At 37.8% G+C, this 27,989-nt stretch overlaps 3 protein-coding genes across 8 annotated transcripts; 1 reads left to right on the top strand and 2 right to left on the bottom strand.

Annotated features, from left to right (window-relative positions):
- Positions 1-1,026: 1,026 nt before the first annotated feature.
- Positions 1,027-8,715, bottom strand: LOC104441375 (palmitoyl-protein thioesterase 1). Its single transcript, XM_010054511.3, has 12 exons — positions 8,509-8,715; positions 7,114-7,198; positions 6,677-6,728; positions 6,567-6,587; positions 6,434-6,487; positions 5,278-5,328; positions 3,628-3,690; positions 3,104-3,172; positions 2,831-2,869; positions 2,363-2,485; positions 2,191-2,283; positions 1,027-1,457 (listed from the first exon to the last, which is right to left on the bottom strand). Exons 1-12 carry the CDS (start codon positions 8,606-8,608, stop codon positions 1,188-1,190), a joined length of 1,020 nt encoding a protein of 339 aa, XP_010052813.2. The 5' UTR covers positions 8,609-8,715; the 3' UTR covers positions 1,027-1,187.
- A 5,240-nt stretch (positions 8,716-13,955) lies between these two features.
- LOC104441374 (zinc finger CCCH domain-containing protein 1) lies at positions 13,956-18,859 on the top strand. 5 transcript variants are annotated; one of them, XM_010054508.3, is made up of 7 exons: positions 13,956-14,100; positions 14,221-14,312; positions 15,207-15,349; positions 15,450-16,279; positions 17,269-17,365; positions 18,245-18,309; positions 18,395-18,859. In XM_010054508.3, the coding sequence occupies exons 3-6, from the start codon at positions 15,271-15,273 to the stop codon at positions 18,253-18,255; spliced, it is 1,017 nt and encodes a 338-aa protein (XP_010052810.2). In that variant the 5' UTR covers positions 13,956-14,100; positions 14,221-14,312; positions 15,207-15,270; the 3' UTR covers positions 18,256-18,309; positions 18,395-18,859. The 5 variants fall into 5 exon arrangements, with proteins under 5 accessions (XP_010052810.2, XP_039167595.1, XP_010052807.2 ...); XM_039311661.1 differs by lacking the exon at positions 14,221-14,312 and having other exon boundaries at positions 13,981-14,171; positions 15,207-15,325; XM_010054505.3 differs by having other exon boundaries at positions 13,982-14,312; positions 15,207-15,325.
- Positions 18,860-21,195: 2,336 nt separating this feature from the next.
- On the bottom strand, positions 21,196-27,989 carry LOC104441373 (COP9 signalosome complex subunit 7). Of its 2 annotated transcripts, none has more exons than XM_010054503.3 (9): positions 27,531-27,989; positions 25,912-25,987; positions 25,311-25,399; positions 24,298-24,387; positions 23,973-24,017; positions 23,797-23,867; positions 22,884-23,022; positions 22,275-22,386; positions 21,196-21,679 (listed from the first exon to the last, which is right to left on the bottom strand). In XM_010054503.3, exons 1-8 carry the CDS (start codon positions 27,687-27,689, stop codon positions 22,312-22,314), a joined length of 744 nt encoding a protein of 247 aa, XP_010052805.2. In that variant the 5' UTR covers positions 27,690-27,989; the 3' UTR covers positions 21,196-21,679; positions 22,275-22,311. The 2 variants fall into 2 exon arrangements, with proteins under 2 accessions (XP_010052805.2, XP_010052804.2); XM_010054502.3 differs by having other exon boundaries at positions 22,275-22,366.

Raw genomic sequence — 27,989 nt, 5'->3', positions numbered from 1 at the left:
CCGTGACCTTGTGCACGGGAAATTTCCTTTTGCTTTGTCAACTGTCAAGTTCGAGCACTTGTACGTCAGCTGTCTAATTCAAAATGGATTGACCGCCAGCAAAATTGCCCTGCTCAAGATGACTGGAGCGCAGCAAAGGCCAAGAGGTTTAGACTTTCCGCCGGCAAAATTGCATCACAGTTAACCAGATGAAAGCCAAGAGGGTCAGCAGCTGTTGAGCAATTGCGGTTGAACGTCAAGTTGGTAATGTTTGGTGATAATCGTAGATTGCAACGAAAGTGTTGGATTTTGGGTTTATTTTTTTTAAAAAAAAAAGCTCTCCGTAGCATTAGTGAGTTTTGTTTGTTTCTACTTGTTGGTTGCCATTACTTTAGTTGTCATGGATTACTCCAACATTCTTCAACCATGGCAGATGCCTGAAAAGTTTTTGATGTAAATCCACAGTGTCAAATTGATTTGTAAGTTACCAATTTCTTTTAAATTTTACAGGTGGACAGGGTAGAGATCAATAAAATAACCGACTTTGTAATGAATTTATCGACGTCAAATTGATTTGTAAGTTAACTATTTCTAAATTTTACAAGTAATCATGTAAGAGGTTAGCAAGTTACTGATATGGTAATGAATATACCAATGTCAAAAGAATTAGCAACTTTCCAACACCTTGTGAGTTGTACAAGTGGATATGGCTAAAAGTTAAGTAAGTTAGCAATATTGAACTGCAATTACGAACACCAGATTTCATTTAGAGTTTTACAAGAAGGCATGGATAGAGGTTAGTACACCGCAGAAGGTTTGCCGAAGAATGTGATTTTTACTATCATAATTTGAAGTTGCTGTTGAATTGTGACTTGGCTTCGACTTCTATGCATCCCTCTCTAATGGCATAGTTTCGCAGTACTGCATAAGTACCATAATATTTTCAGCATCTATTGAGAGCAAGAGTCATGGCCAATGGAAGATCCTTCCCTTCCGATTATTTCAAAAGTTTTACAAGAAATGGCCATGTCTGGGTAATCTCAGAACTTTCAAATCAATCCAGCAAGTATCATCATCAAATAATTAGATAGACAAGGCCAAGAATATATTACCATATCAACTAATAAAAATTCAATCGAGCACTCATGCCAGAAACAATCATTTCGCTTTGTCTTTCATGATCGTAGGTGGAATGCATGCATCACTCGCTAATGCACAGAGAGAAGTAGTGACCGATCCTCAAACAGCCCAACCATTCTTCGATACAAACCCTGAACCCATGGGGTCCAACTACTAGAAGCCGTTCCTATTGCCACGTTCCTCGCTGAAGCTTCATCATCCACCAAGTAAGGTACAATATACTTTTGCATGTCAGCGAGAGAGATCTGGAGATGGTTCCCAGAGACGTTGATGAATTTGACTTTCCCAGCTTCATCCAATGTCTTCAATCCAATCCAGTCCTCGATGTAAAGCTCAGTCTGCAGGAAATGCGTCAGTTAGACACATTCCTCTTTTTTTCCAGTTGGATTAATGGTAAAGGGATCCACAATGTAGCATCGAGTAAGGTTAAAAGCATGTTACGACAAGATTACACCACAGCGACAACACCAAATCGCATTATGTTCTTTCACCCATTCTGTTCAGTCCATTTTTCTCATGTAAATGCATTTCTCCTAAGGTTATCCATTTCTCAAAGTCAAATTCTCCATGATCACATGAAAATCATAATTCACTATCAAATGTAATTGCATTCCATGTCATGAATATATGCCTCCTACACCATAAGATTGTAGTAGAAGAGCTCGGTAAGGATAATGCTTTCATAATCCTCAGCCAATATGGTTTATCATCATATTTAAAGCTTAGAAAATGTTTCTACTTGTTCTCTGTCGTATTTCTTGGTTGACCTTACAAGGTGCAAACCAAAATAACAGTTAATTTAACGTTACCAGAGATTTTACCCTGATCTAGCAAACTTTGCCATTGCTTAACAGTGATCATCACAATCACCCAAAATTTACCTAGCTTCTTGTGGCTAAAGACACTGATAACTGCATCTCAAGGTACTACTGCTAAGGTGCTTTAAAAACTTTGACTCATTTGTCATCAAGATTTGGAAGGTTTCTCAAAGAGGGAAGAAACCAACAAACCATAATTCAATGACAAACTGCTGTATGTTAATCATGTGTGTGCAAGCAACACAGCAATTACCTCCTGTGCAGGCAAAAGAGTATCAAAAGTTCCATCTGGATAGTATCCAAACCAGGATGTTTCCTTTGGTATCAACACAGTGTCTTGCTCAAACTAGAAGGAAACGAAAAGAGTTAGCATCACGAGCTGCAAAAGATAAGAGTCCAAAATCAACAACACATACAAAACTAACCATAATAAGGACTAAGTTCTGCAAGCTAGCAAAACTTTCCTTGTAGGTTGAGTTTCTGTGATGCACGAGTTCATTGTTTAATTTTGGGAGAAATTTACAACCTTTTAAATAGTTAGCAAGGTCCTGCAGAAACAAAAGGCAATTCACACCATAAAGAACATTTAAGACTTTGTGACACAATAGCAAGTGAAATGAAATATTGCATCGAAAAAATCACTAACAAATAAAACACATGAAGCTAAAAACAGGGAATCATGGAACATATGCGCAACTCCTATGTTATACGAAGTGTATCGTGGGCCATACCTATTTTCGGATGGTTATAAAAATAAAAATAAAAAATAAAAAAATCACTGGATAATATAGAGAGACGTACAAAATTAGGACCATCAACAGGATATTAAAAAAACAAAAAACAAAATCATCCTATCTAGAACATTTTCTCTCTTAACACAGAATCATACTCACAGTTGGAATCTTCACATAATTAGAGGGTGCCAAGTGCTCCTGTGATTGCATGAAGGTTTCCGAACAAAACAAGAAGAAGCCGTCAAACAGTGAAGTATGAAAGAAGAGAGCCAATTAATTTGGCGCAATATTTCTACAGTGGCCACGTAAAGAAGCTAGTAATTGATGACAGAAAAAGTAGCCTGGAGAACACTCTGAGCAACATTATCCTTGGGTATCATTATAGTAAAAGGGTAACGTGAATCAGAAAATGACTAGGAAGACCAACCAAACCTGGACATATGCAGAGTAGACCCCTAGAAGCTCGATCAAATAGTCCACGAGAACACAGAAGACACCTGACTGTAAAAGAGGGCAAAAAAAACAAAAAAAATCAACCACAGTGATAAAAGCAAACTTCAACCACCTTCTGACCTCAACCAAGAGACCATTCGAGCATGTATGCCAAATCAATCTAAAACCACACCAGAAACGCATTTCAGACCTTTCCCTAACACAAACATCCTCCATCCTAAACTGGGAGATTAGTGATATTTGCAAATAAATATATGAAAGACTTGACAAAACGATTTTTTCTTGCCTTTGTCCTGTACAATTCTACCGGAGAGAACTACTCCCATATAGCCAGACAGATTATCTCTTTATCAAATATATCAACTTACGAAGAAGTCTTTCGCATTCTGCAAAAAGATTCCTTACTCTCTCACTTACAGGAACACGAACAGAACATGCTTCCTTTTCACTGCTAATAATTGGTAAAAAGAATGGATCAAACGGAAAAGGAATAGACTACTTACTCCACAAAATGGTATCGACGCAATTCCAGCATGGATACCTGCCAGTGATATAAAGTTTTTCACCTGCTCCACGAACAGAAACAAACTTGCACTGTCAGAACAGTCAAGGAAAGGCTGGAGAAGTGATTTTGCGTGTAATGAACAGAGTGATGAGGATCAAAGAATTAAGAGAACTTGTTATTTGTATAACAAAGCAAGTTAAAAATTTTCAGATGGGTATCAAGTGTCAAAGGAAAGAAACTGAACCATGGAAACAATCATCCTCCATTCTCCACTTATCCAAAAAAACACACAAGTGGAAAGCAAGCATAACTTTGTTCTTTTCTTTAGTCCCTTCTTTCTTTTCCTATTTTCCCGCATTTACGTGGACTGGAGGGTCATTATGCAAAAAAGAAGACACTGAGTTTTCTTTTCCTCGGGTCGACTGACTTTTTACTTTCCATTAGAAATTCTAAATGTGACATGATATGGTACCGTACTATAACAAGCCTTTTTCTCTTTTAACATCTGCACTTCCTTCCATCAAATTTCAATCCAGGTGAAAGTGTGTATATAATAAAATGTCCTTTTTGCTGGTTAAGCAGAAGGAGACTTTTTTTCCTAGCCAATAACAACAAAAGGGACTGCACCATCAAGAAGGTAGGTTAGCAAATCATCCATTATATTAAGGTAGTGTAGCAAGAAACCACTCAGCAAAGTCTGCAGTTGATTTACGTCATGTTGTTTCATGTCTGCAGTTTAGGAAAGTATTTGCTACGAATCATTGAGATATCTGCCCAGTGAAAAATAAAAAATGACATAGGGACCAAGTTCCATCCAAAGTTCTCCAAATATCTCACTAGCTGGTGGGACATGGAATTAACGTAGCAATGTGCAACAGAACCCTTTGAAATGCACAAACGTAAAGTAAACAACAAAAGGTTTGTGGTCTGCAGTTTTTGCATCATCCTTAAAAACCGACGTTCCCAGGTGGACCATTTTTTCTTCTGAAATATATTAGGAAGTTAATTTTTTACAGCATGGAAATCATTCCATTCAATTATTCCTAACTAAACAATCATCGAGATATTTGTTCCTCTTCACTCTATATACTGTTCTGAGAGGGAATAGGAAAGACATACGGGATTTAGTAGCAAGAGAAGCTTCAGTGTCCTTTATATCATGCTTAAAGTACGAAAAGGGACGAAGGAGCTTCAGATGAGTTAGGCCAACATAAAGGTTCTTAATCTAGCCCATAGTCTTACTAGCAGAGCAGAATGTTCTAGAAAGAGGTTGATGTTAAAAGGCCCATGACTCCACTCAAGAGATTGTTTGCAGAAATTTACACCTTAGTGGCGGCATGACAAAGTGTCATTCTGCATCATGCAATCTCAAAAGATTATTTAAAAATGTGACTCCCTGCAAACTCAAAGTTTTATACTTCAACATCTTTAAGAAAACAATAGACAAGAAAGAGAGCACTTCTGTGCATTATCTCAAAAGTTTGGCAGTAGTATAATGAAGAATATTATAAGACTTGTGAAAGGAAAAGAAGGGAAAAAATCCATGAACAATATAAAATGATTCACTACATGTTTTCAACTCAACATCGAAAAGAAAGAATGCATGACACAAAATAGTGCGAGTCACTCTGCATAGAACTTATCTCACCTGAGGTGCTCCATCACAAAATTCAACAACGCCTCGACCAATCATGGTGCCCTGTGAGACAGGCAGGCAAGTTGCAATGATGGTAGACAGATAACTCTAACCATGAATATAAAAAATTAGGTATACGGCAAAAGGACAAAGACATTAGGAAGAATCACAGATTGCAACATTGTCTATTATCCATCCATCACTTATTAAGTGTGCTGTCAATATACTACATTGATACAGTATGTTGGTAACGTTGCCTAAAAATTACTGAGAGTACAACATAGAAGGGCATGGAATAAATATAGGGAGTTGAAGATTGCAGCATCTAAACCACATGATTATCACTAAATAATGGCTACTATAACGTCAATGTAAATAATTTTTAAGCATTTGCATAGACTTTAGAGATACATGAAGTTTTCCACAAGGATAAATTTTGCTTTAACTAAAATCTATGTCAATACGATGTGCAGTGATTATCAACATCCTCTCTTTCCTAACATGTTGTAAACTCATTGAAACTACAGATGATGAAGAATTAAGTCCTGTGCTAACAGTTTTGGTCAGATAATTTTTCATTTCTTAGACCAAGTACTTAAAAACGTTAGTTACTCGCTAAACAAACTGATTCACTTAAATGTTAAGCCAATCAAAACTCATAAATCAGAAGAGATTCAGTACTGACTGATTGACAAGTTATATAGCCAAAACATACTGCTCAAAGACCAATATGAAGAGGCTTTGCTTCAAATCGAAGACCTTTTCCCATCCCAATTGTAAATTCTGATGGATCTAATCCATAGCCCAAGTGGTGATAGAGATTTTAGTAAGAAACCATCATTTTACTTCTTTTTCCAGCATGCCTATATTTCAAAGATGCTGACCTAGTTATGTTTCCTAGAAAACTGACCAGGCTCTAGTTCTTTGATGCTGCCAACACAATGAGCTCACTTACTCAACTGACAGCTGCAGATTTTCTCTTGCATCGAATACAGAATCACAAACTTCTCAATTTCAAGTCCAATCAAATTACGGTTTTAGTAGATCTAACAAATTCCCCACTTGTCTATGACTATAACACAGAATCCGCAGAATGGCTCCATCTACGTGAGGATATGCATAGTTAGTGACTTATAATTTGATTAAGATCAACATTCAATGTCATTACCTGAGAAAGCCCAACTAAATTGAAGCCATCGCTAAGTTCGCTCATGTTCTTCACCTGTGATAATGAAATTTTTCCAGTAAAAGTGAATTTCAGGTACCAGAAGATGATATATCTCACCAGAAACTGTCAACACCTTCTCACAAGCAATGGCAGTCTGAAAGGCAAGGTACATAACAGATTGTCACGGATTCGTCAGATGCAAATCATTATAGAGAAACAAGCAATAGTCAAATGAAAACTTACCTGCTCCATAAGTGGCATAGTCCACGAGTCCCATGTACCGTCTCCTATTTCACTACAAAGGAAGATACAGTGGAAAGAGTAAATCAACAAAAATAAGTCCATCTTCTCATGAACTAAGAAGAGATTAACCATAGCACCAATGTGGGAGCAAAGTCTAGACCAACATACATAAAAATAAAAAAGGTTAAACCAAATAACCCACTGCCAATGCACTTTTGCCATTAACAAAGAATACAGTTCTACATATGCAAATATTGTCACAGGGGTTCAGATAGGACACTAATTTCGAATTCTACAAAAAAAAGTAGGCATTATCCTTGGCAAAGCATCTCATTAAACATTGATTCAGGAAAAAAACAGAGTTTCATTGAGTAAAATGAAAAATATCTCTGTGCAACTGTATTCTGAAAATGTTGATTCAAAGAAAGCAACCATACATGCAGTGGCCTTCAGAACCAGACCAGTTGCTTAAGAGCTCCGTGAAGCGTGCGACTCCTGTGTTGCTGCACTTGTCGCTAATACCTGATGCAAACAACTCATGAACGTCATTTGTTTAGTAGAAATGTCAACTGGGGTAACTACCAAGACCAGCATGTCCAACAATGCAGTGTGTGCCACCAGTGCTCATTTTCTACAAATTCTCAGATCACACTCCTATGACACTGGAGCCTAAGACACGTCTTAGCAGAGCAAAAACGTATGGCACGCATTTCTAAAGAATTGATCATCCAAGAATTAGTCAAGGTCAAAAATGATTTTTGGCGTTACTCAATCCCTGGTGTGCATCTTTAGCTTGTAATTTAAGTAGTTGTCTTTAATCACGTTAGACAAACCGTTTATTGTAAAAGCTTAAGTGGTAAGGAAACAGGCCAACAATGTATTTGTAGCATATGACTAAAAACTCCCCCTTGAGCGTATGATGGTCTTAACACGCACAAGAATGGTTGTGGACGGAAGCAAATTAATTAAATAACCATGAAACATGAAAATGGATAGAATAACAGGTTCACAAGCTGGAGAAAATTGCGAGTGATTGTCAGAACTTGAAGCCTTGGGCTTAATTCTAATATCATGTTAGACAAATTGTTTGTCCCAAAAGTTTAAGTTGTAAAGAAAAGGGCCAAACATGTTTTCATAGCATGCGACTTGACAGATCATAATCGAAAAGTTTCTTGGAAAGACGCAAGTCGGATGCAAATGGATTGAGGACAACCTCACACTGCCCAAAATTTTTTAGAAGAACAAGACAATCACAGCTTCAAGTCCACGTACCTGTTCTTCTAATGAAAGAGGCACTTAATACGCCAGTGCAAACAGTAAGGATAGAAAAGGAACTACTGTTCAAAAACTAGATAGATTAGGAGATGAAAACTAACGAAAGCATAATTAAATTAAGCCACAAAGTGATTCGTTGCCAGTGCATGGAAGCACAATTCATCATGGGATTTTATTTTTCCCCCTTCCTAGTCGCGGATTTTATTACCGAGTGGTCAAAACACATTTCAAAAAAAGAATAGGAACAACATGCTGCGCTCCACCGAGCTCAAATTCTCGATGGATCACCAACAACGCTGCCCAAGAAGTCAAATAAGCTCGAAAAACCAAACAGAAAACAGAGTCCAAATCCTACGGTACGCGATACAACCCAACGACTTATGCTTGACCACAAGTACCACTGAAGCAAATAAATAAGCAAACACAAGATAGGCATTGCAACGACCCCCACTTGCCTAATAACAGAATACAACGGTTTCACAACCAGGAAAAACAATGGTTAAACGGGCATTAACGAACACGTTCGGAACGCATCAAATGGGACGGCGCGAGCTCACCGTGGAAGACCACGAAAGGGAGGGACTGCGTCGCCGGCGCCCAGGCCAGAGTCAGCACGGCAACGGCACCGAGGACGGTGATCAGTGGGTAGGAAGCCATTGATGCCGAGGGGCGGAGGAAGACGAAAGGGGGGCAGGCTCTAGTTCAGTAAACTAGTGAGATCGTTGACAAGCACCAGCATTCTTTCAACAATCTAACGTTCTTGAATTGTCGGATTTTGTCTGCTTAATGTATATAAATGAGAAGGAGAGAGAAACAGTGTGTGTGGATTGATAGGTGTGGAACTGCCATGGAAGCGCCAACTAACTTTCCAACTGTTGGCAAGATCTCCACTCATGATGTCTGGTCGTTGAGTCACGAGGGAGATGAGCCAAATGTTGAAGAAAACCGTGGTAGTTAGTAGTTACTTCTTTCCTTTTACCCAGGACATCCTCGTGCCAATATTAACATAGTCGTGACAATTGCATATTGTGTAAAAACCGAAAAAAAAAATTCATGCATTTTCATTTTATTTCGTGAAAATTAAATGATTTAAAAAATATCTTCTTAAAAATGATTGTTTAAGCGCTTACATACATGGATGAAAAAATTTATTATTATTGGTAATATTTTTCAATCACTAATTGTTTTAAGTCATGCAAGTGTTTAAATTTTAAAAAAAAAATGTTTTAATAAATCATTTATTTCAGCGAAATAAATAAAGGTTGATCAATTATAAATCTGAAGAATGATGACCTAGCAGAGAGTGCTCGCCATACTAGTGTCCAATTTATAATTTGTCGTGTGCACGTAGTTTGACTCTCTTTCTTTTTTCCCCTAATGCAATAGACTTGAAATTTTAACAACATTATTTACCATGAGATTCACATGTAATTTTTTCATAATTTCTAAATGTTGAGTAGCATTTGATATATCAATTGGAAATAAAAGTACACTTTCTAAATACACCTAGACCTAGTTTAGTAATTGGCCAAACAATAACTATTTTTTTTATTTCCCAAAAAAAAAAAAGAACAGAAATCTATTTTGAACAATTTTATTCCCAGAAATAAATTTGTTTTAGGAAATAGATTTGAAATATGAATCAACAAGTAGAAAAATTGCTTCTTTGCTTCTTTCTTCTCTAACTAGCGATCTCGCCGAAACCTTGCCAGCCTCTAGTGAGGCCAAGCCTCGTAACCTCGCCCAAGTTTGGTGGGATTAAGCTCACCCAATTACTAGCGAGGCTCAACCTCACCAAAAATTTAGAGAGAGAGAGAGAGAATGTAATAAAATTATTAAAAATTTAAAAGAAATTCAAAGTCTCATATGCAATACCAAGAGTAGAAATTTTATATAATTAGTAAATGCTTTCAAATGCTCAAAAACTCATCTAAAAAATGGAATTATAAAAATTTATTTCTAAGCAAAAAAATTTCTCGGAAACAAAATGGTTATCAAACCCATCCTTAATTTCCACCAAAAAAAATAGTTGACCAGTGATAGAATCCTTCAATTTACGAACTATAAAGAAATGTTTGAAGTGAGTTTACTAAAAATAGGTAAAAATTGGAATTATGATAAATTTGTTATGACCAACAAAAGAATACAAAATTACGAGAACTTCAAGGAAATTACTATTTCCGAAGGGATTAATAACTGTTATTCACAAAGACTTACAAGGAAATTACAGCTGTTGAGGATCGGTCCAACCCTTACGACATTATTGGTTAGTTATTAAGGTTAGTATTATCATGTAACGAATTTTATTCTTAAGTTACTATGCGTAAAAGAAAAGGTATCAACTAGATTTGCAACCGTGTTCATTTTGGCTTACGGTAAATTTCAATTTTTAGAGGTACAAAACTAAGAAAGGAAGTGGCAAGCTAAATGGAACCGACATGGACACGTGACACGCGACACGACACGTCATGCTGACACGTTATTTCTCATAAAAAGAGAATTCTGACACGTTGAGACACGTTATATATTAAATAAATATTTTTATATATACATGATAAATTATTATATTTAAATTAATTTATTCAAATTCATAAATAAATAAATAAATAAATAATAAAAAAGAGCCTATAATAAATCTATACTAATAAAATTAATAAATTTATTCATAAAAAATTGAGAAGAAATTTTTTGACTTTAACAAAAGTTATTGATGAAATAAATAACTAACAAGAAATTATAGTCAAAATAAAACTATATTTTCTACGGTGACCAAAATTTATCATTATTTAACATCTAGTGCTTTTATTTTTCAAAATAACTTTTTAACCCGCCTATTTATTTATTTTTTAACCTTACCATTTATTAATAAAGTTATATAACATTTAATATTTTTTGGGGGCTAAATGGGTCCCACCCATTTATTTCACCATTTGCTTTCTTCCCCCACCCCACCCACCGCCTACGCCTGTCACTTTCCAAAATTGAAGTCACGCTGCACAAGACTTTTTCTTACCCATAAGCCGTTGTCTCCTCTCCTCTGAAAAAGGAACCTCCGTAAAGTAACAGCCAAAAACCCTAGCAATCGCCTTCTCCTCTCCCTTGCTCGGTCCCTATCTCTTGATCTTTGCTCTCTTTCAGGCGCCTCATCATAATCGCTCGCCACTGCCTCGCCTCCGTTCCCCCCTTTGCCGTCGTAGCCTTGCGTCCAACCCTTCATCGCAGCATTGCGGTTCTCCATCTCGACGTTGCAGTCAACGATCACAGCCTTCTTGATCATCTTGGTCTTTGCTCTTCCTCTGCCCTCTCTCGCCGTCGCTCGTGGCGTCGCGTCAGCTCCCTCACCGTTGCCTCCACTCTCCATCACCTTCTTCCCTTCGCACCAGCAGACCCACCCACAAACCTCCAAACACGTTCAAAAAAGTTGACCACGTGTCGGAAACTCCAACACGTGTTGATCACGTGTCCGAGCGTGTTTGGCATGTTCGACACGTGTCGAGGTGTCCGACACTACACGAAGGCCCTCTAAACATGTTCGTGCTTCATAGTAGGCAAGTTATGACCGATCAAGGAGAATTACCTTGTAATTGAATAATCACTAAAGTAATGACATTGTCGAGACTAAAGTAATGACATTGTCGAGTTACAAAATATGAAGAAAAATTACTGTTAATGATAAAAGGTCACTCACCATATGAATGTTAAGTTATGACCTTTTGAGGGAAACTACGATATTATTGGATAATTATGGAGTGATAACATCTTTGAATTACGAAGTGTAAAGGAAAGTTACTATTTATGATGGTACGTTGTTATTGACTATAGGTGTAATCAAAGACGAGAAATTAAACAAATTTATGATAACTTACGGACAGTAACTGAACATAGATACTATAACTTATGACGGTTATTTATTTTTTATTAATACATTGAGTAAGTGTTCAATTTTAAATGTCTATTTTCCCATAACATCAATAAACTGAATACATACGTAATCATAAAGACATCCCATCCCTTGTTGTGTCATGACATTACTAACTTTGTAAATTGCATTTTGGGTCCGTACGATAATAAAAATTACTTTTCTTTACATAAATTCTCATAAATGGAAAAGCTATCCTAAACGTTATAAATTACCCTTTGGATTCGTAAACTATTTTATATTCTAAACAATGTAGATATTTGTGCAATATTTACGACAAGTCTTGACATGGTGCTACATATCGCAACACACCACAAAAACCACAACTTGCTGGCTCATCAAGTCGACAGATTTCATTTTATTTTATTAAAAGAATCAGAAACTGGCTCCGATATTTGACGTTCTTATCATTCGTACTATTATTGATTTCCAATGCGGTGTAACAATACATTCTTTATCATGACTTTAATGAGGTGGGTACATTGTCAAAATCATGTCAGCTAGTCTCAATAAAATACTCGATGATCAAATCATCTTCGAGTTTTAATCATGTGGCCAAACTTTATTTAATTTGGGTAACTATGGATGGTTTAAAGTACTCGTTCATACACATATTGCCTGATATATGGACTGTACATTGGTGTCATACTCAATGGATGCTTATATTAGGTTCTTTCAATTTTGTTTACATGAGAAAATACTGGACTTTATTTTAGAAATATGTTATTATTGCAACTGATATTTGTCAACCTACCACTAACCCCATGGCATTTATCTAATCAAAGGGAGGGGACCAATTAGCCCGAAGCAAGTCCATCTAATCAAAGCCTCTCTGTGGTCCCCTATCCATATCAATCGGATGAAGAAATCGAGGACAATTGCATTCGCTCGATTCAGCGACGTCTGTTATCAAAAACGAGAAATCCCACTTCCCACGACACTTCCTATCTTTCTTTATAGGAAAACCTAAGAGAGCTCACTTTCTTTGTATGTATCCTATCTTGGAACGTGGAATCAAACAACTAATAACTCACTTTGCCAGTTGCTCGGTGCTATATCCCCCTTCCCTTTTGAGTGCTCAGCTATGGATTTTAAAATTTAATATAAAAGTTCAAAAAAAAAAAAAAAAAAAGAGGCCACATTACCAAGTGATGTGTATCCACTCATCTAATAGAGATCAAATATGTGTCTCCATGACTTGCTCTAACAGGATCAATTACGCATCCTTAAATTATACCTCCCTCTTGGGTTATGATAGAATAAATAATTTTTTAAGCGAAGAAAAAATAATTAAAATTATCGCATATACTGCTGTTGATATAACGAGCCATATGAGATAAGGGCCATATTAATAGTAACATTGGATACTAGTTGATAGGGGTTTGGAGGAGAACTAGACCGGACCAGATGGAAAAAAGAAAAAAAAAAAAGCCGGTTCCAAGCTATTCTTATTTCAAATTCAATAATTGGTATGATTCATTATCTGGTCGATATAATTTTTTTCTTATTAATATCACAAAAATCTCAAATTAATATATTTATATAAATTTAACCATAAAATAAATTTTTACCACAAAAATCCTAAACTAATAAACATATGGCAAATTATACCAAATTAATTTTTTTACCACAAAAATCCCAAATCAATATTTTTGTAATAAATTTACCGTGCATTAGTTTCTATTAAATTGAATTAATGTAATAAAATCATAAAGTAAAATCTCAAACCGATACATTCATCAATTGTCACGCATCATCCAACTCTGTAATTTAATGGTATAATTTAACGAAAATTAACCGATGATAAATTTATCACACGCGTGTATCATTTGGAGTTTCGATGATTAAAAATTAGTTAAAATAAATTTATTACAAATATATTGATTTTGAATTTTTCATGACATTACACCTTTTTTTTTTCTCAAATTTGTCCTTTCTTTCTGAAGGGGTAAAAAAATAAAATCAAAATCTTAAACCGGATCGATCCAATTCAGAATATATCCGAACGTGGCATCCCCTTATATTTTGGTCTCAACTTGCCCTCCTAGAAACACCTTTCCTTGCTATCGTCTCAAGTCGAAACCAACTTCGCGACAAAAACACCTGGAGAAAAACAAGCAATAGAAAGCAAAACGGCGTCGTCCTCGAATGGGCCCCCTCTCTCTTTCGAGCAGAGCGAAAAAAATTAGGGCTTCTGGGGTTCTTCGCCGAGTCGGTGACCACCTCCAAGGTGCAAAATTTCGCTTCCGATTCGGCATTCTTCACCTCCGTACCGCATAAATTCCCAAATCCCCGAGCTGGGTGAGCGAAATTCATGTTCTGATTGCTTTCTCTGATCCGTTCGCCGCAGGGATTGATTCAGCGTAGCGGTGTTTTTGAGAGAGAGAGAGAGAGAGAGAGAGAGGACGGGAAGCTCAGGCGCAAGGCCGGCCTGTGGAGGAGGTAAGTTCGCGTTTCGGGCGCTCGGTTCTGATGCGACGGAACGAGCTTTCTGTTTTCTCTATCTGAATTTTTGCTCTTTCGGTGTCGGACGAGTGCTGTCTTGGGTGGGTCGGGGTGGAGATTGTTTGGGTTCCACGTTTTCGGATTCTGCGGGACGTGTAATGTATACTGCTCTTCTACTTCTTCTTCTGCGTTTTTCAGCTGGGATATCTAGATAAATCTCACGAGTTCTCGTTCCTTCTTGGAGAACAGTATGATATTCGAACGTCGTTGTGTAATTTGACTCATTTTCCAACCGATTAGGGCGGCTCGCCTCCTGGGTTGAGTTGGTTGTTCTTCAGTAGCATGATGAGCTTCAATTTGTGGCGAACTGGGTTCGGCTCGTCTCGGGTTGAATGTGTTTTTATGGTTCAATTTTGATGTTGGATTGGGGCTAAGTTGTCGGCATGACTTTGAGTTCTCTAGCTGGGCTGCTTCTGTTTCTTCGAAATCTATTTCTCTTTCTGGGTTTCTTTCTTTTAAAATTTCTTTAGCCAGTTTAGTTATTGTTTCGTACCCTGCTGCCCAAATTTATTCTACTTGTTTGCTGGAGACATGTTCTTTACCCGATTTTTAGTTCAGTTTAATATCGTGTGAAAAATATATGTTGTGTTTCGCATGGGACTTCTTTGTAAATGAACGAGGCCTCATAGATGGTATAGGCTCTGTTTATAGATAAAAGCTGAAGCATTAAATGGAGATAGATTTAGCTGTTCAGCAAGGTTTTACTTTGACATGTTCACTCTTGTGTACTTATCAGTTGATATTGGAAACAAAGATAGTCTTTGTGTGGTCTTCGAATCATTGGCAATTCTGGGTTTGCATCGATTACTTATGATAAAATTGCATGTGCAGTGTCTTTGCTTTCTGGAACACACGAGCGGCGAGCCTGTTTTTTAGTGGTAGGCTAGGCTTCATTATGGCGGACTCTGGTGAGGCTAAGCAGGCTGAACCAGGAAATTTGGAGGAGACAGGTGATAAGCAAACATCTGAACAGGGTAATTCCTGATGTACCATACAAACTCCTATCATTCCAGCAGCTTCTGAGTTTGCTTATAAGAATGTTAGTATACTGATTTAGTGTTTCTTTATTGTCAGTGTGTAGCTTTTTCAGGAAGCCATCAAGAAATAAGAATATCAGGAAGCGGATGGTTGAAGAAGACGATGATGAAGATTCCAAGACGGAGAGTTCAGTGTTACATAATCAGAAGAAACGTCAAAGGACAGGCAATAAGCTGTATTTTTCAACTGGATCCTCCAAGAGCTCTGTGTCTGCAGAATCAAAGGTTGATTCTGATAAGCCGATATTTCAATTTGAGTCTTCAAAAGAAATTCAAGTTGAACATGATAGCAGAGCAACAGCTACTCTGGAAACTGAGACTGAGTTCTCAAAAGATGCCCGAGCTATTCGAGAGAGAGTTCTTGAGCAAGCAACTAATGAGATAAGTGGGAAAAGTAAGGGCACTGGTGATGAGAAGCTGTATAAAGGGGTCCATGGTTACACTGATTACAAGGCGGGGTTTCGGAGGGAGCAGACAATATCCAGTGAGAAAGCTGGAGGGGCACATGGGCCCTTGCGAGCTTCAGCTCATATTAGAGTCTCAGCAAGGTTTGATTATCAGCCTGACATATGCAAGGATTACAAAGAAACTGGTTATTGTGGATATGGAGATGCATGTAAATTTATGCATGACCGAGGAGATTACAAATCTGGGTGGCAGTTGGAGAAGGAGTGGGACGAGGCAGAGAAGGCAAGGAAGAGAAATTTAGCCTTGGGAGGGAATGATGAAGATGAAGAGGATGTTGACCAAATAGAAGATGAAGAAGATGATGAATTGCCCTTTGCATGCTTCATTTGCAGAGAGCCATTTGTTGATCCGGTCGTCACCAAATGCAAGCACTACTTCTGTGAGCATTGTGCACTAAAGGTAACTACTGCGTCCAGTCTTTTTTTCAGTTATTTCCATTTTATCTGGAATATGCTGGCATTATGCTGTGTTACTAGGGATGGATAAGGTACACCTCATAGTCGTCTCCAATATGTGAAATGTATGCTCGGTTCCTTGATCTTCTTCTTTTCATTTCTTTCTTTCTTTTCGTCATCATTATTTGTTATTGTGCTGCCATTGTAGCATTTAGTTGGATCGGATCATGTGTTATATGTTCTGTAGGTGTGAAATCATTTACAGAAGCATTATATCCACAACTTCCCTGGGATAATATGATGAGCCTGTTTGGGCAGATCTGGACGGAATCAAAAGTACCATTCTTATTTAGGTGCCTCTAATTTAAGCTCTTAAATCACCTTTCAGACGGTCAAAACAATTAAGTTTGGATTAAGCTATCATTAGCCTTTTTTCATCGTGGGGGGTTGGTTTGTTAGTCATAGGATGATGTATTCATTGGTAATCAAACTGGCAATCTAGAACATTTCTAACATCAGGTCGTATCACTATGATTTTGTCCTTTTGCGAATGTGGTGACTTTTATTTTTGGGGTTTAAAGGGGGGCAGAGGGAGTCATGGTTGTTGTTCTCGGTGATGCCATTTTGGCAGTCTTTGGTCATTTCTGTTTTTACCTTTTATGGTTCTTATATATTTGTGCTCTGAAGTGGTACTTGAAATGATGCATACGTGGAGAGTAAATCCTTTGGTAGCTCAGATATGTGCCATCTGGATTTGGTTGCTTGCTAGTACAGTGAGTTTTGGTTGGCATGTGAGTAGCTGCTTTTGTTTTTTCTCATGTCTCCTGTAAGCGTCATGGATGAGTTCTAATTTGTAGTTCCCTTCAAAATGTCCTGGTCATGGTACCTGAATCTAGGGGTGCCTGTGGTTGCTGCATGAGTGTAATCCTGAGTTGGATTGTCCACACATTGGTCCCACTCTTAATGATTCAACTTTTATATTTCTATTTTCAGCATCATGCGAGGAACAAGAAGTGCTTTGTCTGCAACAAACCCACCATGGGTACATTTAATGTTGCTCAGGAGATAAAGAAGAAAATGGCTGCAGAAGGTAAATAATGCTTCATTGCTTGCTCAATTCGGTCCATCTACCTGAACCTTCAGACATTTTTTCTGAGTACATGTAGAAGTAGCTTACCAGAAATTCTAGAGGTCATATTGTGGTTGGAGAGGGTAAGTTCATTGCTTATTTAGTAGTCATGACCTATCTCGCTCTGTATCAGCTTGCTGACTATTTTCTTTGTAAATTTTCATCTTTCATAGGTAACCTATTCTGTATTGTTTAATTCTATCCCTTTCTGAAGAAGTATTAACTGTATCATAATAATCCGCGTGTGCAAAATGATGGCACTATGAGACCAATAATATCGGAATCCTATTCAATTTCCTATTATCTTAGTGGCGATTCATCCTACAGGTCACTGAAATTTTTTCATGCTGGAAGTATTTTTGGTCATACTCTATTAGTTTCAGTCATGTATGATCCACTCACTTAGTTAACCTGTGCACCATACGGTGCTACTAACTAGTTTAGGGAAATTATAGTCAAAATCTATTACAACTCATCTGATGGTCAGGTTTGCAACGAGTCTTTGAGGACAATATTTTTCTTTATTTGCCATTGTGGAGTTCGGACATTGATGTCCAGCTCTCAGTGGATCACCTTTCACATGTTAGGTCTACCTATCTGCTTGTTCAGTTCTATCAAGCGATGGTGATAGCAGCGTTACATCTGAAACAAGGATCTGTTAATTTATCAATGCTCTTTTCTCTGTCTAGAACTGATGCTCTTTCATTATTATTTTTGGGCCAACTACTCTTTCAATTGTTTATTACAGTGTTAAAGAGGGAGTTTTTGTCATGTTCCTGCAGTAAAGATACTGTATAATTACTCTTATCGATGCTGAAAATTAGGCGCCTTACAATGCAGGTGGAAAATGATGGACATTGTCAATAAAAGTGGCAAATTTAGTGAAAAGGGCCGGGGTTGCACTGGTAATTTCCCTTATCACTAATATAGATTGTGCAATATTGTCGCTAGGACAACATCTGAACTTTGCTATTGCCTCTTTCCTTTCAGTAAGTATTTCTTCACTAGAGAAGAAACTTGAACGACTCATAAGAAAAAGGAACTAGGAGGGGACCCGAGACAACCTAGCTTCTCTGTCTCAGTTCCTTGGAGTAGTTGACTGACTAATGCCCCTGCTAAAAATGTCGTCAACATGGACGGTGTGGCAGAAAATGCGAGTTTTTGGACGAAATGGCCTTGATCCCATTGTTCAAAGTCCATAGCCCGGCAATAGAGTGGTTTTCATCCTTGCTTCTAACATGTTAATGGTTAATAATAGCTCACTCCCTAAGGGTTAGGCTGCCCCCTTTTTTTCAGTTAAGTTCGGCTCGGTCAGAATTATACAGATGTACAATCAGTTGCAGGGCATGTATTATTTTTATCTTCGCTGTCTCGGATGATGTTGCCTTTATATTACTCTTCAAATCATGCCATTCCGATCAGAATGAGCACCTTCAATGTTGTTACTCTTTCAAATTTTACCCACTTGAAAGACATACACAGAAAACCTGTGAGTTTGATATTGTGAAAATAAGGAGTGTATTGAAAGTTATCATGTTTAGGTTGATGCTTCACTTTTCCACATGCAAATTTATAGGCTCAGCCGACCCTCTTCGGAGTCTTTACATGCATAAAGACATAACGGTCGCTTCAACTTGTATATGGTTTATGCAGACCACGGTATGAAACCAACACTGGTCAGTTTAAATTGAGCTAGAGCAGGATTTTGTTATTCCTTCCTGTACCTCTTCTTCATTGTTTCTGGAAATCATCTTCCCCAGAGGCATCCATGCTTTGATTGATCTTGCCACGGGCGAAGCTCATCAGACCTCGACATTAATCTTGTACCAACATAGCAGGCTGTCCATGAAATGCATTCCGTGACCAAATGATCTCACTGCTAAACTAAATTCATCGACCGGGCGACGCATCCCTTCCTCTTCTACTGATCCCTCAAGCAAGTAGAATCCTAGCGAACGAAGCGACTTGATCATCGTCCTCGCATCAATTCTACAAATGTTGATTTTCTCGTGTAGCAAGTACTCTGAAGTTTTCGTTGATACACCATGAGTGGTCCTCACCTTCATGCGAAAAGTATCGCCAGACGGAGCTTGTTTTAACTTGAAAGAGTAATGTCGCAACCCTCCCAAGACAAACCTTGACAGGGTTTAGCAGATTGCTAGTTGGGCGCTGATCGCCATTTGTGGCATGGGTCCATTGAAGCCACAACGAGTACAGTCTGGTCCCTCATTTATCATCAATCCATTGAGATTATAGTCGCCTCTAACTTATTCTAGCTCAGTTAGGAGCCAATTAAGGAGGGAAAAGCTTTCTACAAGATTTCGAGTTCCCTCATATATCATCAATCCATGGAGATTATAGTCGTCCCTAACTTATTCTAGCTCAGTTAGGAGCCAAGTAAGGAGGGGAAAGCTTTCTACAATATTTCGTGTTCGGGACTTGGTTACGCTACTTTTACCTAAAGTGTAATAGCGTCAATTTCTCTGTTTTAGTAAAATGTTGCCTCAGGCAATCTCTTCAATTTTTATTCCTAAACACGGATATCTCGAACAGTAGAGTGAACAACAATCCTTAATAAAATAATTAAAAATAAAGAATATGAAAAAAGAAAACAAATGAAGCCGTATCGAGCAAAATTAGTACAATACCTTGTTATGACGCCCTACGTAGGACTTTGTAAGCTATGCATAAAAAGTAAATGTGTAATGTCAAAAATAAAATATTACTTACAACTTCCTTAACAAACTATAAATGATAATGAATTAAATCTAGTAAAAACAAATTAGACTAAGCCTATCATGAAATACTACGAAAGCTTGAATGCATAACGGAATAGAATTTTTATAAATTTCGGTTGTCCCACAAACAATAGTAGTACGTGTGCTTTCCGATCGAGGGCTGTAGCTTTCCTTGATAAAAATGAAAAGAGGAGTTGAATATTGAGAGATTATTGACAATGGGTTTGTTTCACTAGAAACTCTGAAAAATATTTTCAAGAATTTATGGTATTTGATAATAAGTGGAATCCACCAGAGGCAGCTTATATCGTTAAAAATGATATGTGATAGTGGCAAACTTGATGACATTTTCTTTATTAATTCTGTAATCCACCACAAAAAAAAAAAATGTATTATTACAAAGAAATTAGAAGAAAAACTATCAAATCATATGTAATATATTATAAACGATCTTATTTTTCGGGAGCGAGCAATTATGAAAGAATATTCACGAAATGGTAGAAATATTTTTAAAAAAAAAACGATGACAATAATCGGAAAAACAAAGGAAATTGATGAGAAATAGGAAATTAGGTATAAAGGGACATATTCTTCCATTTTGGACGTGAAGCAAGAAATCAAGGAAAATGACTTTTCCTCTCTGACCCGAAAAATCCCTTTTCATCAATCGAGTGATACCCGTCATCCAAACACGACAAAATCCAAAAGCAATTCTTTTGAAACTGATTTTGTCGTACAAACCGACCTGTTAGAAAAATGATTCTAGACGTGAGCTGACAGTGTGTGCAGAGTACAAGCTTGGCTTGGCTCGGTTGCGCTCACAAGCAACCTCCATTGCGAGTAAGATTCGCATCGATCGATGGCAAAACCAACGAATTATGCACATTTTCCCATCTCATGAAGTCCAACGTGGTGATAAGTTTATGAGGTTTACCTAAGTATGTTTGATCAGAGAGGTTTAAAAATCTCGACCATAAGTAAACAAACTCCCTCGTAAAGACAGCCATCGTGTCGTAAATGTGTATTAACTCTAATACCTCAGCGAATCCATGGTTTCCAAGACCGAGTTCAATGCCTCCACATACCTAGAGTGAGATCAAAACACACGATTCGAAAAATTATCTTCGCCTCCTGGGCGAGAATACATATTACAGATAGCTAGAAGGGCGAGAATTGTGAGAACTTAGAACCAATAAACTGTAAGAAATCAAATGATGACAGATCCATGGAATGTAATGCTGTTGGCGCAAGAAACATTGAGAAAGCTCAATGGCAACAGATCCTAAAAAGACTTTGGTATTCCACCATGTAAAATTCCAGCCCTCGCCATCGAATACGATGTAAGCTCCGCCCACTCAATAAATAGCAACCCTAACAAAGACAAGCCAGTGATTTTTCCAAATATCAACTGAAAATTCAGTGTCAAGGAAAGGCCCGTCACTTTATCCGCTCCGCAATGCCTTTGCGAAAATTCTGGCTGGTTGCATCAAAATCCCATGCAGAAAGTTCGCAATCTATCTATACTGGGTGACGCCTCCTGCATATTGCCAGGTGCATTAACCAAAAAGTAGTAATCTAAAATCAACAAAACATCAAACTGCCATCCTATTGCAACTGTTCTGAATATGGGTGCAATAGGCTACAGAGGTCAGCTCAAAAAATTGATTAAAACCGGTTTCACAACTGACTTTTGCAATTTATATGCCAATTGCATTCAACATATGGATATAACATTCAAACTGAATGCATCATGAACTAGTGCATGGAATTAATTCCAAATTGTGAACATGGAGTAATAGTCAAGAAGAAGAAAAGCAAAGTTTTTAACTCCCACCACCGCCAATTGATCATTTTAAATTCCCATTAGTAAAGATTACATAACGAATTTTTACCAAAAAAAAGATTACATAACGAAAAAAGTAAGATTTCAATGATCCCTTGTGACAGATAACGTCAAAAGATCTCAATTGTAACATGCATAAGATCGAGTAACATACCAAGGAAAGCATTTCAACAAAACTGTAGGGATGGTCGGCTACGAATAAAACTAGAAATGCTAATAGTCACCCATACAATGTGTCATTTCCCATGTCACATTTCACAACTAAATAAGAAACTCGACATGTAGTTACCTCTTGGGTCGGCCTCCTCTATCTTCTTCATAATCCATCACTCCGCCAGGTTCAGAGTAGATCTCCTCATGCCCTCGGAAGTCAATGTCAGCCTGCTTACAGGGTGTAACTTCTGCCAGAACGTAAGTAAGCCACATCGACCAATATATCCCAGAACTTGAGCAAGGACTGATGCATCCAATAAGTGTACACACCGATATACATACAAATGTGTGTGCATGTGCATGTATTCGCCTACTCAAGTAAAATGGCAATTTCAATAGCATTCGTCTCCTTAAGCAGTGCAAGTTCTTCAGCCAGACATAAAAGATATAAAAGCTTGATTGTGTTAATGATGCTTGCAACTGCAACTTATACCACATTTTTCTATTCTTTGTTCAGAATTGGTGGAATAAGATAACCTGTGCTAGGGAAAACTATTTAATATGTACTCATAATCATAGCTTGTAGCTTTATGTGATTATTAAATTACCTAAAAACTTGAAGGAAACAAATTTACAATATTAAGGTACAACCAATACTTACAAGAGAGGGAGAGATTAATTCAGTGCAAAAACTATGGGAAGAAAATAGACATCAATCGAAATGATAAGGATGGGTTTTACTGACCTTGATGGAAAGAGACTTCTTCACATCTTCCACTCTCTCTTCTACATCCTTTCGGTGTTTCTTGTCTATTTCACTCATAGTATCAGCCCATTTTATCTTTTCTTGAATAGTGTGAAGAAGATTGTCTGATGTAGTCAACCTAGGAATTCATTTTAGTACATCAGATCAACATATGCGATCACCACATTCAGGTCAACCCCTCAAATAAGTTTTCAAACTGTAAATGTGCTAAATGCAGCTTTTACAATATCAAAAGTACATGGGCTAAGCAATGGATGGCTTTGCCCTCCTACAGACCCTAAAATTTCCCTGAGAAGTCATTCAAAGGGACTTTATAACTCGAAAGATCCTTTTTCTGCCAAAATGCTTGACTGCATCTCTATATACAGTGCAGTCAAAAATGGAAAAGTCACCAAAGAAGAGTGCCAATTACTACAATAACAGAAATGTTCTTCCACCAAATTGAAATTGTTTCCTTTTGTTAGAACTAACAAGGACAAGCTTTCATCTACCAATCAAGTAATTGGCAATACTTCCCATCCACTTCATTATCACCACCATCATTGCCAAAAAACCATCTCTATCACAGCCGCCTTCACCATAGTTCCTACCTAAGCCACTGCCACCATCACATATTGCTTATCATCACTGCCATCATCCACCTTCCCATCACCACCAAATTCAATGGACCACTAATGATCCAACTTCAATCTCCTCCCGCTTAATTTAGCAATTAAAATGACTCTCAACTAAATATGTTAGTGAAACTACCAGGATGTTATCAAATGAATAAAATTACGTTAAGAAATGCGGAGCTTGATAAGGTTACGAAGTAACACGTTATCATAGAGCACAGATTTTCCACTTGTCTACACTTAAGGCAAAGTTCCACACAAGAAACGAGATAACTTACCAGTCTGATAGTGTTTTTATCATATTGCCAAGTTGTCCAGGTCTCAAATCCCTCCCTGCAGCAAATTGCACCTGCAATGCACCCAACACAAAATTTAAATTACAGAATATACAACCAAAGACAAACAGTGTCAATCAAGGAGAAAAACAAATTCCACCATTGTAATAATTTCATACCTCAAAGCATCTTCTCAACTGATCAAGCTTTCCTCTAACTATACCCTGAAAAGACAGATAACAAATATCAGCACATTCATCATGCCTCAATAGTTCATTATGCAACTATAAGCTCGCAACTTCTGTAAAATTTTCACTCCTCATCTACCCAAAGAAAACACAGCTGCCAGAAACAAACTTGATGCTGAGGACTTGCAGTGTTGTATTATTTGAACTATTTTAGCACGCGCAATATCTCCACAACAACGAAAAACCATAGCTCAGACCACAAGATCAAAATCATGGTGGTGAAAGGATATACTTGATAAAGCTAAGGAGAACCTACCGCATACATACACTCGTTAATAAGAAAATCTTCAAGCTCTCGTACATTTACAACATCTAATTCCAGCATTAGTTGATCGTATGGTAGCACCTGAGAAATGACCGAAGAAATCAGAGCAAAGAAGTTTACAAGTTTGTCAGAGAAAATTAATCAACTAAGAAATCGGGCCAATGGTAATGAGTTAAAATAATCAGATTTTGACAAATAAATTAACATAAGTCCAACAGGGAACATTATGTGTGGAAATTCTTAAAACTTGTTACCACATTGAAATAGTTCCTGGAAAAGACAAGATAATCCATTGTTTCTTCGTGAGCAAACTTTCAGTTCATAGCCAGTCTTTCTTTTCTTTTTATTTGGGGGTCAGAAGCTTGCTAGAGACAGTAACTGATGAGAGTCACGTGACACAGTTCAGAAGCAAATATTTGACAATTTCAATAAACTTCATTACCAAATGAATGTAAGCTAGATGATCAGGACTGAGTAGAACTTTACACTCCTGTTCCATCTAGAGAATGAGATCCTAGAAAAAATTACTACATGTTGAAAGAAAAAACCTAAAACCCTTTCCAAGAACAAAAGGAGAACTAAATACATTCTGAGTAAACCTTTTATAATTCTGCTTGAGGTGAGAAACTAAACTTCCGCAACAGTCCAACCCCTGCATAAACTAGATTTAAGTAGAACAGGCATACTCATCCCAGGGAGATTGTGACCAGACTCTGAGTACATTTTCATCATGCCAATGATAACATTTCAATGGTCAGGTCATCCTTGACATGCCGCATAATGTGAACTTTATAGCTAACAACATTAATACTTCTGAATCATTGGCTGTGAGTTTTCTTCAGTTACTTTGTCAACTTTTTTTTTTTTTGGTAGAAATTACTTTGTCAACTTTCGTAATTAATCCAACCCAAAAAATGCCTCCACGGGTGATATATCCCACTATGCATAATAATGCGCGGACACATAGACATTGCACAAAAAGCCATCAATTCACGATGTAGCACCTTGTTTGTCTCAGCCAGAGTAAGCACAGTAAGTTGCTTTAATTTGAGGACTTGATCAGGCACCAAGTGTGGTAGCTGGCCAGTATTACCTACAACTCACAATGTTTCAGGGCATTCAGTTCAAGCCATCATGCCTCTTCCAAGAATAAACCAACCATTCGGCGGTCCTTGCCAATCTTATATAAACAACTTTCTTCTTCATACACGTAAAAGATATGTAAGCTGTCTAGTCATGTCCAAGCCACAAACCAGAGAAGGCAATAATGTAAGACCAGAAATGAGTAACATAAGTAACACAAAAAGAATGCTGAAGCGGTTGGTATGATCATAAGTTTTTGGCATGCAACCAATATTCAAGAGCAATCTAGATCATCAACAAAAGCTAAAAGAATGACATATGCTTCAATAATTCTGACCAATCAAAGGAAAACAGCATGGCAGGATCTAACCTTGGACTCGGGTCATTGAGTTTGAAATACTATTGACAATCTAAAATCTAAGAATCTGCAAGTTATCCTATTATGCTTTACCCACAGACAAGAAGAAGATCTACGATGAGAGCAGAAAAGAGTCCATAGAAAATAGCAAACAGATGGCTTACCTTTGTAATCACTCCACGTGCCATGAGCAAACAAGCGTAGAACATCAAGGTATACGGAATATTCGGTCCCTTCAAGCTGCAGGGAGTTTAAAAAGGAATAAGCAGGAATTTTTGCATATCAGGATACTCAGACAATCTAAAAAGCAAAATGACCAGACAGATGATAGATACGTGCACACTGGAAAAAGTTGCAGAAAATGAAAATGTAGACTATTTCAGATGAACCCAGCAAGAAAGATATGGATAAGATAAAGAGGTGGGGAATAAAACTCTACATGAATAGGCTCCCATACATTCAATTATATTAGTAAACTAAGCAACTGGAGAGAGCCAGATAAACAAAGGCGCAGACAAAATTAAGAGATTCGCCAGTATGCCATGGGAGCCTTTCAGAAAGGCTTAGAGTGCTACTTCAATATGCCTCAGTAATGCATTTGGAAGAAACAAAAGAAGGGACAGCTTGAAGGATCCATATTCATCTTATTCTGCTTTTGCTGATTTTAATTAATAATAACTTGTGCTCCAACACAACGACAAATGAGTTTTTTTTTTTGCTAATGTACTTGAAAAGTTCCTCTATCAATAAAAGTTCACTTTACCTTTCAAAAAGAATTGCCTAAGGTCATCTATACGCTATAATGATATCACTTGAGTCAGCTGCAATACCAAAACTGAGCAAACAGAAAAGTAGAAGAATTGCATGTCCCCATAAATAGAATGAGAAAGAAAGCTGCAGAAAACTCTCCCAGCGATCCTAACAAACGCTTTCTCCAACTCATACTTATCCCTGAAATCACCTAACAAGAGGGTGAACTAGAGATAACTTTAAGGCAAGCAAGGCTATAAGTTTCTTCACGATCTCGTCATCAATGCTAAAATTTTATATTCTGAACCTACTCAATACAAATTATTTAATCAATTTAAGAATAAGACTATCTAATGTATTCATTGGCTAAAAAGAAATAATATCAGTAGGAACAAGCACATGCATAAGAGGCCGCAACCAAACGTCTCAGTCACAAAAGAAGTGTCCTCCCGAGTACGGTTCATCTCACGTCAAACTTCATAAAAGAAATAATCAATAATAAATTCCTTGGGCACGAAGAACATCCACAATCCCAAACCGAAACACATTCCTCTAATTCTACTAAATCCACTGCTATTACTTCTATATCAAACAATTAATCTGCTCATACAGATAAAGAGAAGATCCAGCAAAAGGAACCCTCCATGCTGAACCTACCAACACATGAAAACACGAAGAAAATGATCCTGTCGCGGTCAATCAAGAATCAACACCGACATGAACTCCAGGAGATGCAATTTTCAGGAATGCCCAACTCCACAAATCCATCATTAGCCCCGAAAAACAGAAAATCCGAACTACCCAAATCCATCAATCCACGATCAGGCAACTGCCCACATCGTCCCAACCGATCCTGCCACCACACTTCCCAGGCACGCACCAAATTCCCCACCGTCGAAAAGCAAATTGCCAAAACAGAGCAAGAAAACAAGAAAGAATCCGCAGAAAAACCGAGGAACACGGGAACAGATTCAAAAGGAGAAAGGACACAAAAAAAAAAAACAAGAAGAGGGAAAAGGAAAGACAGGGGCACCTCGAGGACGTTGGGGACGGAGAGAATCTCGGAGAAGGCGAAGAGGTTAGGGTTGGAGGTGGCCTCGGCGATGAGAGGGGAGAGGGCGGGGCCGTTGAGGGCGGAGGCCTGCTTCACGAAGTGGTCGATGAGCTCCACCTGCTTCTGTTCTATGTCCATCCCTCCTCCTCCTCCAACTCCTCCTCCTCTGCTGTACACACCCACCAAGAAAAACCAAATAGAGAAAAAAACCCAAGAAGAAAGAAGGAAGAAGAAGAAGAAGGAGGCGACCCTAATCCCGCGAATTCCTCTGTTGGGTACGCGAAGAAGACGAGGGAATAGGGTTTCTTGAGAGAGAAAGAGAGCAGCAAAGGATCGAGCTTCGATGGTGTCCGAAGCGGAGGATTTGAGAGCAATCGACCGAGAAAGGAGAGAGAGAGAGAGAGAGAGGAAATTGAAAATAGGGTTTTCTTTTCTTTT

The sequence above is a fragment of the Eucalyptus grandis genome, chromosome 4, assembly GCF_016545825.1.
Source record: "Eucalyptus grandis isolate ANBG69807.140 chromosome 4, ASM1654582v1, whole genome shotgun sequence".
In the NCBI taxonomy this organism is placed as follows: domain Eukaryota; kingdom Viridiplantae; phylum Streptophyta; class Magnoliopsida; order Myrtales; family Myrtaceae; genus Eucalyptus; species Eucalyptus grandis.
The sequence above is the reverse complement of the archived record's forward strand: the minus strand, read 5'-3'. Positions and strand labels throughout refer to the sequence as shown.

Bases quoted from the DNA above. Each gene is read 5' to 3' on its own strand.
- LOC104441375 (XM_010054511.3), bottom strand. From the start codon at position 8,608: ATGGCTTCCTACCCACTGATCACCGTCCTCGGTGCCGTTGCCGTGCTG. The intron at 6,488-6,566 runs GTGTTGACAGTT...TCATTATCACAG, and splicing joins CTGCCATTGCTTGTGAGAAG to GTGAAGAACATGAGCGAACT. The intron at 2,870-3,103 runs GTTTGGTTGGTC...ATGCAATCACAG, and splicing joins TCTACTCTGCATATGTCCAG to GAGCACTTGGCACCCTCTAA.
- LOC104441374 (XM_010054508.3), top strand. From the start codon at position 15,271: ATGGCGGACTCTGGTGAGGCTAAGCAGGCTGAACCAGGAAATTTGGAG. The intron at 15,350-15,449 runs GTAATTCCTGAT...CTTTATTGTCAG, and splicing joins TAAGCAAACATCTGAACAGG to TGTGTAGCTTTTTCAGGAAG. The intron at 16,280-17,268 runs GTAACTACTGCG...TTCTATTTTCAG, and splicing joins GTGAGCATTGTGCACTAAAG to CATCATGCGAGGAACAAGAA.
- LOC104441373 (XM_010054502.3), bottom strand. From the start codon at position 27,689: ATGGACATAGAACAGAAGCAGGTGGAGCTCATCGACCACTTCGTGAAG. The intron at 24,388-25,310 runs GTGCTACATCGT...GTCATTTCTCAG, and splicing joins CTCTGGCTGAGACAAACAAG to GTGCTACCATACGATCAACT. The intron at 22,367-22,883 runs GTCAGTAAAACC...CCCTGTAAGCAG, and splicing joins AGAAGTCTCTTTCCATCAAG to GCTGACATTGACTTCCGAGG.